At 35.8% G+C, this 10,763-nt stretch overlaps 1 protein-coding gene across 2 annotated transcripts; it reads right to left on the bottom strand.

The window, feature by feature from the left end:
* Window positions 1-218: 218 nt before the first annotated feature.
* On the bottom strand, window positions 219-9,443 carry LOC129756712 (uncharacterized). Of its 2 annotated transcripts, XM_055753700.1 has the most exons (8): window positions 9,273-9,443; window positions 8,945-9,166; window positions 8,731-8,870; window positions 8,458-8,669; window positions 7,760-8,313; window positions 6,938-7,677; window positions 1,058-1,676; window positions 219-1,000 (listed from the first exon to the last, which is right to left on the bottom strand). In XM_055753700.1, exons 1-8 carry the CDS (start codon window positions 9,414-9,416, stop codon window positions 878-880), a joined length of 2,754 nt encoding a protein of 917 aa, XP_055609675.1. In that variant the 5' UTR covers window positions 9,417-9,443; the 3' UTR covers window positions 219-877. The 2 variants fall into 2 exon arrangements, with proteins under 2 accessions (XP_055609675.1, XP_055609677.1); XM_055753702.1 differs by lacking the exon at window positions 7,760-8,313 and having other exon boundaries at window positions 6,938-7,436.
* Between the last annotated feature and the right edge of the window lie 1,320 nt (window positions 9,444-10,763).

Genomic DNA, 10,763 nt, shown 5'->3' with positions numbered 1-10,763 from the left:
CACCGTGAAATTAACAAAAACCAAAAAAAATTTTTGTTAGATGAGTGTTTCGCGATCATACTTTTTTTTACTTTACCATGGTTGAAAATTGATTTTGTTCACATTAATTTTTATTTGAGAAAAAATGTTTTTTTTTTACATTTTTGTGAGTACATGTTTCGGAATTGGCTTACAAGGAATTTATAAATAAACATATTTTCTCAGAAATAAAACAAAGGTTGTGTGGTTAGTGCATTGATAAAGCATTTATTTCCGTGTTAAATTTGTATCTTTAGGCATTTATTGTTTTTTAAAACACTTGATGTTCGCTTTTCAAGTGTGTTCTAAAAATTATGTAAATTAAAACCCACCACCACTGGTAAAAACGATATATTGTGATTCAACAACCTTTCGATAATACTATGCAACCTACCGATATTCAAAGGAGGTTTAAAATGATTGAAACTTTCGAACCATGTTCAATCAATCAATAGCGTGGAACTTCCTTTACGTAATAGAACGGTTGATTATCACAGCTGATACATCATTTATTTCTTTTCATGTATCCCCAGATCAAGGTGATTCCCAAACATAAATTCGTTGATGGTTATTAAACTCAATTAATAAAACATTTTTCTTAGATTAAATTTATTCTAAAGTTCAGTAGATAACGAGCATATATATTATCTGGATTATTCTATACACATATACTTTTTTCAATCCAAAATTAGCAGTAAACTGGGCTTAGTTTGATCGTAAGGATACATGATACACATTTGCAGTTAAAATAAATGTTAGAAGTACGGAAGACGATTTGTTAGTGATAAAATCCGGTATATACTATGAATTATTGGCACATATCATTAAAATTGTCGCTATTTCTTGAATTCTGCAAACATCACCATTCGTTATTTCGATCGGAAGCAACTCGGTAATTAGTTTGTCGTGTTTCAATATATTGTGTCTGACTTTCGCGTATGATGTGATGGTTTCCTCCAACATCGGAAACATTAGCTTCAACCTGGAATCGATAGTTGTATTAGCTTCATAATTTGCTGCGATGTGAAAAGACACTTACCATAACATTTCTTTCTCGACGGGCCATATGAGGACTGGGTTCAGGAGTAGATGAATCCATCTCATCCGGTGCTACCCATCGTTCAGTAAATTCACTAGCTGATCTTGCCAAACTCGGATGGCTGGACGATCGTTGCATTGAACGATGTTCAAACTGATCGTCTTCAAAATACTGTTGCGCAGAATACGAGCTTCCATCCGAATAACTGTCGGGGTATTTCGGTTTTGCAAAATCTACCATAACTTCGGTCATTGAACGGTAGTCGACATTATTGGAACTGTATGAAGATCGTGAAGTTTTTCTAGAGCGAGGTCTTGAGCTGCTGCTGTAGCTTTCTCTGTTTTGAGTTGTAACAATTATAGGATCTTGAGTGATAGTACGAACAGAGGATCCGCCGTCGCTGTCATATTCATATAAAGTCGGCAAAGAGCTTCGACGAGAGCGAGTGTCCCAGGTTTCACGTTTTTTCCGTTTGGATCGGCGAAGTTCTACATCATCTGGTGGAGCCAAAATGCGCATAATGATCTCCCATGATTGAGGTTCAAACAGTTTCTCGTAGCGTGCATCTGATCTTATTTTTTCAAAATCTTCTCGAACAACTGCTTCGGTTAACATTGTTCTGTAATTAAAAAAAAATAACGATAAATTTTAGGATAGGTATACATCTTTTCTTCAACCGATTTCAATGTAAGTCGGTTGAGTCCCAAACATGAAGTAGTTATTTAAATTAAATAAGATAGCGCCCATTTTGCTTGGGGGTTCTCAAGAAGTGCTCCAGTTTTCCAGGATGAAGTGGTGATGAACATAAATGCATATGTCCCATTCCACGCGCCTGTCCTCCACGAAGTCATATATTTATTAGCTTTAATAGAGGACGGATCAAGAGAGTTGTATGAAACAAAACTTCCATATGTTTTTTTTGCATTTGCATGAATAGTTGCCTAAAACTTTGGTTGGCGCTATACGTCAACTCTCCATTTATCAACCTCCTTCTTTTCTACGGTGTTACAGTTTTGGCTTGTAATATCAAAAGAAACAAAGACTTCCAATTCGTTGCCTAAGATTTTAAAATCTCTTGAATTGAAAAACTCGCCCCCAAAGAATGTTCAAGGTTCCCTGGCCAAACCCTGCGAACTGTGTGGGGAAGAGGAAAGGGTATTTTTTATCGCGTAAAATTACTTACGTTTATTTAACAGGTAGATGCAAAGATCTCTATCCATAAACGTGGAAGATTTAAGTTCATCTATAGTTTAAAAGAGATTTTTACTCCTAAATTACAAAAAGGAATCGCTCCGAAAATATGTACCTATTAGAAAATTACGAAAATAAATGGATCAAAGTTCTCCCAGTTCATGGTAGGAAAAATTTTGTCGTTTACAACTCGTAATCTATATATATATAAAAATGAATTTCTGTCTGTCTGTCTGTCTGTCTGTCTGTCTGTCTCCCAAACAAAAGACAATTTTTTGCATAACTCGAGAACCCATCAAGCAAATGATATCATATTTGGCATGGGGTGGTATTTGGGAACGAGGAATATTTCTATGAGTATTTGGTACCCCTCCCTCCTTTCAGTGGCTTGATAGGAAGGGGGGAGGGGGCTACCTTGCAATTTTTCATATAACTCAAGAACTAATCAAGATATTGGATCCAAATTTGGCGTGTGAAGGTATTTGGATACGAAAAATATTTCAATGATTATTTGAGACCCCTCTCTCTTTCCAGTTGAAAGGGGGAGGGGCCTCTTTCATATTTTTTTATATAGTTCAAAAACTAATAAAGCAATTTGAACCAAATTTGGCATGGGGGGGTATTTGGATACGAAAAATATTTCTATGATTATCTGAGACCCCTCCCTCTTTCCAGTAGGGAGATATAAAGGGGGAGGGGCCTCTTTTATAGTTTTCAACATAACTAAGAAAGTAATTAAGCAAATGGAACCAAACTTGGCATGGGCGGGTATTTGGGAACGTGACATGTTCTAATGATTGTTTGAGACCCCTTCCTTCTTACAGCGGGGAGGAAGGAAAGAGGGAGGGGAGTTTCATACAATTTTTACTGCATAACTTAAGAACTAAAACAGCAAATGGAACCAAATTTGGCATGGAACGATATTTGGGTACCGTAAAACGGGGTAACATTGATCACCGGGGTAAATTTGAGCAACAATAAACTTATCCACATTATCATCAATAACTCAGTCCATAGTTTGAATTTTTGAAAACTTTTTTCTACATTTGAAAGCTTACTAATTGAGTGTCCAATAGCCAAATTTTGGTTTGTTCATGTTTTTTTTTCATGTTAGTAAAAATCTAATTTCAAAATCTCAAAATATCAACTTTTTTCCAAGGCTCGCAAAAAACAGCTCTTCTCATGATACCAAAAAGCATTTAGAAGCAAACGGCTTGTTTAATGTAAAAGAACAACTTTTTTTCTTTGTATATGAATAATTATAGTGCTATTTTTATAGTCATTTAATGATAAATTTTTGACATTTAAAAAATAAGGACATTTTTCAAGAGTAAGCTCGTATAGGGCAAATGGATAGGAACCCTATCAAATCATTAACTTTCAAGAAAAAATGAAAATGGAAATAGTTGGAAGGCCTAGAGGAATGTGTGATGGTAAAATTTCATTTGTATTTTTAACCTAAAAGTTTTTTAGCAATTATTATAATTTTTGCCCCTAAATGTAGGCAGTATCATAGTTATTTTTCTATTATAAGTATTTTTAAAATAAAACGTTAAAAATCAAGTGACAATTGATAAATTAGCATATGTAAATATAACGAAGGTGTTTTGTATCCTTCGTGTTCAAGAAAATTCATTAAAACCGTCAGGATAGAGACTGATCAAAGTCACCCCAAATCACCAAATTCTGAAAAAGAGACGAAAACGATTTTTAAATAAAATTTAAAGTAGGCTAATAAATTTCTGCATCCATGTTTTACGTTCATAGGACTTCAGTACTGGTTTTAAAAATATAAAACATGCGAAATTTCCCTTCACAGAAAAAATAATCGAAATATATTGAAAAAAGTGATCAATATTACCCCGGATTACGGTACGAGAAATGCTTCTATGAATATTTGGTATCCCTCACTCTTTCGAAGCGGTGGATGAAAAGGGGGAGGCGAGGTCTCCCTTACAATTTTCAGTATAACTGGAGAGCTGATCAAGCAAATTGAACCATATTTGACATGTGAGTGTATTTGGATACGAGAAATGTTTCTATTATAAATTGAAGCCGTACCTTTTAAGCGGTAAGATATAAAGGAAGAAGGGGGGGTTTCCATTTTTTTCCATAACTCGAGAATTAATCGAGCAAATGAAACCAAATTTGGCATCAAAAAGTATTTGAGTACGAAAAATACTTTTATGATTATTAAGTTATCACCCCTCTATTGAAAGAAGAGAACGGAAAGGGGAATGGTACTCCCTTTCAAGTTTATACAAAACTCAAAAATTTACTACGTAAATAAAACCAAATTTGGCATGGCATGGAATATAGGAAGGGAAGAGGGAAGCTTACATTTAACTTTTATTTTACAAAATCCGAGAAATGGACTTAACATAGAAAATCATTTTGGTATGACTCTTTGACACATCATCCTCCTTTCAGTGAGAAAGTACATGGGAGGAGGGAGGTGAGCCCAATACAATTTTGTTAGCATATGTTCTCAATTTATGCTTAGGAAGCCAACAAATGGAAACAAATATGGCATGGAAAGGTACTAGGTTACGAGATATGTTTCTACGATTGTTATAGACTCTTATGCTTTACAGTGTAGAGAGGGAAAGAAAGAAAGGGGCTCCATACAATTTTTGTTGTAAAGCTTAAATACTTATCAACCAATTGCAATGGAACTATATTTGATATAAGAGGATTTTTGGGAACGAAAAAAATATTTATTAAAGATTACAATCTCCATTCAGCAGGGGGTGAAGGGAAGGACGGGGGGCTCTCTAATCAGTTTTTTAGCATAAATCCAGAACATATCAAGCAAAAACAACCATACTATATAAGTTAGATTATTTACGAACGATTAATTTGGGACCTTTCTTTTTTAGGGCGAAACTTAAGGAAACAGATGAAAATTATCAGATCTTTAAAACAAATTTATAAATCAAGATTCAGAATATAAGTTATGGTTTGTGTTGCAATTTGAAACTCCAGCTGAAGCTCTCATTTTATAGTGGTTGCTTATTAATTTCGTCATAATTTGATTTAAAATAATACCAAAAACAATAAAAATTTGAATGATTTCTGAAAATATCATTTGATTCTGAAAGGTGTAGCAAAGCACACCGGGTCAGCTAGTACATCTTAAAAGTGGGAGAAACTCAAGTTTTCAAAAGTCATCGAAAAAAATCGACTTGCTCCTTTTGGAAAAAAGATTACTTACACAAGTTCGCCATAGCTTCAAAACAGACAAATAATCGAAGACAAACCAAAGACAAATCCATTTTCCATTAAAGATACGCTTTAAAATTATTTAAAAAAAACTTATAAGCAAATACTTTAAAACAAAATAATGTTTAAACCAGGGGTGAGCAACCTTTTGAACCCACGGACCAATTCAAATTTGAAATCTTGACGGCAGGCTGCACTTAAAATATTTATATAACTACATATTTTTGGCAAACCAATCTGAAAAAGGAAAGATAACACGAATTCACATCACTAAATCTTTGTCATTTTTAAGTTCTCTGAATTTTTTAATAGAACTTCTTGGCGAACATCCATTCTTACAACATTCTTGTTGAAATCGATGATTATGGCTTTGATAATGTGGAATGTGAATCATAAGTGAAATAACTAAATTGATCGATGTTTGTTTTACATTTACATCCAATTTCTGAAAAAAAAACATAAGAGATAATCATCAAAGACCTTTTAGGTCGAATCACAGAATTTCAAATATCTATTGTTTTTATCAATAACTAATAATTTTTGTCGTTAGCTCTGATGCCGACTGGTTCATGTATTCAGAAATAACTCTCATCCCTATCCTAAACTTAGGTTGCCAGAATTTTGTAAGCACGTGTCCAGGGCCGGACAAATCCGTACTATTTTATCTATAAACCTGGCAAATTCTGGACATTTGAGTTCATAACAATTATTGTCGACAAAAAATCCGGGCAAATTTGGTCAAATTCAGGAATTATTCAACAAAAATCTAGAAAACTAACTTTTTCTCATCAAAACTTATCAGCAGATGTATAATCGTTTTTAGGCTTCCAAAAAACATTACATGATTATTTTCATAAAACTTGCTAAAAAATTTTTGTGTTGGACGCATAAAATATTTTTACAACACCTTTTTTTGTTTTGATTTGTCAAATAAAGTGAATAAATCCGGGCAAAATCCGGCCTTTTTCAATAAAATCTTGGTAACCTGGTCGAACCGGACTTTCATCAATTTTTTTATAAATATCCGGGAAAACCCGGATGAAATCGAGCAATCTGGCAAGCTTATCTTGAACTAATGATTCCAAAAATAATAGGAGTTTTTTTTTATATTCATCAAAAAAATGTCTTTCTCAAATTTCATGTTTTTGTCACCCTATATGAATCGTTTTAAAATTTTTCGAGTAATGGATAGACGTTTTGTTTTTTCGACAAATTTCAGTAAATTATTATGTTTATCTTATTACATATCTTTAAAAAAAATTACTAACCACTTTATTTTTGTTTAAGTCAAGTTTGTAGTTTAAGTAGAAGAAGGCAATACTTGTTCACAACTAATTTTTAATCCGAAACCACTGTGGTAAAGTTTTGAATCCAATAAAAATTAAAAAAAAACTTCCAGACCATAGCGTAGACGTTTTAAAAATTTAAAGTTCATCAGTTTTAGGGGTGAAATGTGCAACAACTCACCTCAATGTAGATTCCGTTGTAATGATTTCTTTCCATTTAATTTTGTCATCGTAACTCAACGAATGGACCAACGGAACGGCAACCCTATTGTTTTGTAGAGAAGCTGTCGATACTGCGGTGTCAGGCATTTCAACTTCTTGCAAAACGCGAATCAAAACATCCCAGTTCGAAACGGTTTTATCCTCTGGTGGTATATCGATCGGTTTCATATTGCCAACCAATTCGGGACTCTGAAGCATCACGGCATTCTCCGAAATATATGTCGAAGTAGGCACTGCCATGTGGATCGGGGCAACACGTGGAATAGTCATACCGGAGGCGCTTGATATGTCAGAAAAGTCCTCCCATTCCGGTTCGTTGTTTTCTCGATAATTCCTGATAGTAACATCCCAGTTGGGATCAACCACAGGCTTGGCTTTGTATTCGGTCACCATACGCTTGTGACGTTCTACATCTTCGATTGTTGTTTTTTCCGTAACTGTTTGCATGAACACGTCATCTACAATATGGGATGATATTTGATTTCTCTTGACAACACTAATCTGAGGCTCAGGAAGATCATCCGTTTGATGAAGATCGACAACGTCAGAGTAAGTTGAATGAGGATACAAATGCGAGGAATCAAGAATTTCAGTCATTGAATGAGTATCGGTCATTTCAGTGCCAAGTGAAACAATGCTACGGGTAGATGACACTTGATGTCCATCTGGATAATTTTCTGGCCAAGTATCTCGAAGAATCTGTGAAGTTATGTTAAGAGAAAATGTAAGATTGCCAATTGTGCGTTGAAGTTAAAAATGTATCAATTAAATAGTGTATTACATGTTTCTGATGGTTTTTAGAAATTTTGGATACTATCGGTGCTGGTTGAATGTGTTTTGGCACAGTGTGCAGCTCGGGAGTATATGTAAATTGAGTGTGTCCTGCTTCTTGGAGTGATTCAACTGTTAGTACGCTATCGCTTCGAGCATCCTCGTGAGATTCCATGATTGTCGAAAGGTTGTTCCGTTCGTTTCTGCTGACCGTCGTATTGCTTTCGCTATCGGATGTTAGTGGTGAAGGCAATGGAGGCGGTGTACGTTTGACACGAACATGAATGTCAAACTTGGGCGATGCTTCACAAGCAGCTACGTTGCGAATCTCTTGAGTAAAACCGTAATGTTCACTGTAAATACTCGATGCATCCTGAATGAATGCATTATTCTCGTAGCTGCCATGTGAACTGACTGGCAGAGATCCAGTGTCAACCTCCTCATTTTCTGAGTGGGATTCACTCGGGTAATCGGATGGTATTAGAGGGCCATCGCTTCCAGAGATACTTTGAGTTTGGTGCAAAGCGACATGTGCATGTGGTAGTTTCAATCCCGATATGCTTCCTAGATGACAAAAAAGTCGTCAAATAAAATACAATAAATTAGAAACAAAGAATTAATAATGTGCAATTAATAACATTTTAGTTCAAAGTAGAGGATTAAAGATGTACACTTGGCCAGAGAGCATGGAAGTTATCATTCTTATACCTATGCTTCCGGTTTCGAGAGCTGTAATTTCAGAACCGCTTCCAACATGAACCACTCTTCTTACAATCGGCATTGGCTGTCTACGGAGGCAGTAGTAAGAAACACCTAAACCTATGAGCAACAAAGTGAGGAACATAATTGCACAAATAATAAAAATAATTTGAATTCCTTTCAGTGGTGGTTCCAAGGAAGCCGGTATTATATCCGTCAGGCTGAAAAAAATCGAAATTCAAAAATGGTAACTTATTTTTGTTTTATTTTTTGTATAATTACATAGGAGCTGGAAGACCGGCAGGTATTGGTGCTTCAGGTGGCGGGTAACGGCAGACTATTGTTATAATCTCATCACCATCCATTTCTAAGCCAGGGTGGAAGCGAACTACAATATTATTAGTGAACACACGTTGTGGTTCCTGCAAACAAAATGACAAGCATCGTAATTTGTTGGACCTTTAAGACCGTAAATTTAAGCGTAAGTTTAACTAACCTGCTTCGTTCCACATCCCTTCAGAGGTAGTTCAATGCTGTAAGTCATTTGTCCTTTGCCAGTTATCTGACAAACGCTGCTCCGGTCAAAATTCGCATATACAGTTCCATAGAACTTTTCGTTAAATTTGAGATCCACCAACATGGATCCCGCAGCACAGTTCAGGGCAGCTTTTGTTCGATTCAAGAATATTATTGGGCTGAGATCGTCGAGTTTCGTCACCTAGTAAGGGGAATTAGTTAGTAGAGGTTTGAAGGAGGATAACTTTCAACATTTATTGCCAATATTTTTATGCCTATCGGTCAAGTTTTATGTTATGTTTCCCTACCTTTCCATCAAGGGTAGCTTCTTCGGGAAGTCCATCTCCCTGGTATTCAATGCTATTGGCGTGCGATGCATAATTTGATTGAGCACGGGATTCACAAATGCATAACGCTACAGCTAAGGCTACCACAAGAGTTATTTTAGCCATCTGAAGATAAAGATGATAACGTATATGTATGCAATATGATTAGAAATGTGTACCTGCGTATATGAAATAAAGCATATAATATCGCTTAAAAAATATACATATATAATCCATTCTCAAATAATGTAATTATTTGGTAAACCTGTATTTTGTTAATACTTTGTCCGTGGAGCTATGTATATCGAAAAATGATATCAGACACATATCGAAAAAGTTTTCTATTCTTACTATAACATTATTTTAGTAGCTTTGAATAGTTTTTTTTTATATACCTAAGTGGGATTTATCTTTAATAAAAAAAAACTACATCTATTAACATACGACTTGGGCAAGTTGTCTGCACAAAACAGCTCACTCGCTCGAGGGAGATTTGTTTCGCACCTTTGGTATATCTTGGTGAGATCAAATCATTGATACTGCAGGCAGCACTTGTTTATTTGTATAAAAAAAAAATCAACGGATTACATGTTGATCCAAATGATAACTTAATCCTAAATAACTTTTTAAAATTAAAATCCACTCTACACCGTTCTGGACACGTCTAAAATTTCTCGAAACGTCAAAGTCAAAAACGATTGAAGTTTTTTAACATTCCGAAAAAAGCGCTGTTGTCCCCATAGTTGTTCATGCGAATGGAAACGTAGAGCTGCAAATGCTGGTTTCTTAATCCTCGGGGTCGTACACTGAGGGGTTCAGATTCTCTTTGCCCGCAGGTCAGCCACGGGCACAACCAGAGCTCGAGTAGCGTTTCTACGAACTTGAAGCGTATCCACATCTATGAGGCAGCAACGATCTTCGTAGCTTGGCAGACGAAACGGGTTGTGCCAATTCAAGTGATGTAGGGCATACCGCTGTAAGCGCCGCTGAATAGCCTCGATTCGTTCAGTTCCGTTCTGATAGAAGAGGCACCAAACAGCTGATACCTACTCGAGAATGGAACAAACTATGCAGCAATATAGACTTTTAAGGCAGTACACGTCTTTGAAGTCTTTGGTCATGCGAAACAGGAATCCAAGGTTTCTATAAGCTTTGTCAACAATATAGTTCGTATGAGTCTTGAACTCTCGCCGTTGATCGAGAATAACTTCTAGATCGTTGATGTGGTCCACTCGGATGATGGTTTCGTTTCCAAGGATGTACTCCGCATGAAGAGTATGCCGCTTACGGGAAAATGATATAACCGAGCATTTGCTGCGGTCAAACGGCAGGGAGTTAATGTCGCACCAGTTAGCAAATACGGAAAATTGCTGCTGTAACAAAGTCGATGTCGTCTAATTTGTTTATGGCGTGAAAAGTTTCAGGTCATCAGCATAAGCGAGTTTTGTGCCGTCAAGAAGCGAGAGTGCGTCA

The sequence above is a fragment of the Uranotaenia lowii genome, chromosome 3 (genome assembly GCF_029784155.1).
Source record: "Uranotaenia lowii strain MFRU-FL chromosome 3, ASM2978415v1, whole genome shotgun sequence".
Lineage (NCBI taxonomy): Eukaryota > Metazoa > Arthropoda > Insecta > Diptera > Culicidae > Uranotaenia > Uranotaenia lowii.
The sequence above is the reverse complement of the archived record's forward strand: the minus strand, read 5'-3'. Positions and strand labels throughout refer to the sequence as shown.

Bases quoted from the DNA above. Each gene is read 5' to 3' on its own strand.
- LOC129756712 (XM_055753700.1), bottom strand. From the start codon at position 9,416: ATGGCTAAAATAACTCTTGTGGTAGCCTTAGCTGTAGCGTTATGCATT. The intron at 8,670-8,730 runs GTAATTATACAA...GATTTTTTTCAG, and splicing joins GCCGGTCTTCCAGCTCCTAT to CCTGACGGATATAATACCGG. The intron at 1,001-1,057 runs GTAAGTGTCTTT...TATCGATTCCAG, and splicing joins GTCGAGAAAGAAATGTTATG to GTTGAAGCTAATGTTTCCGA.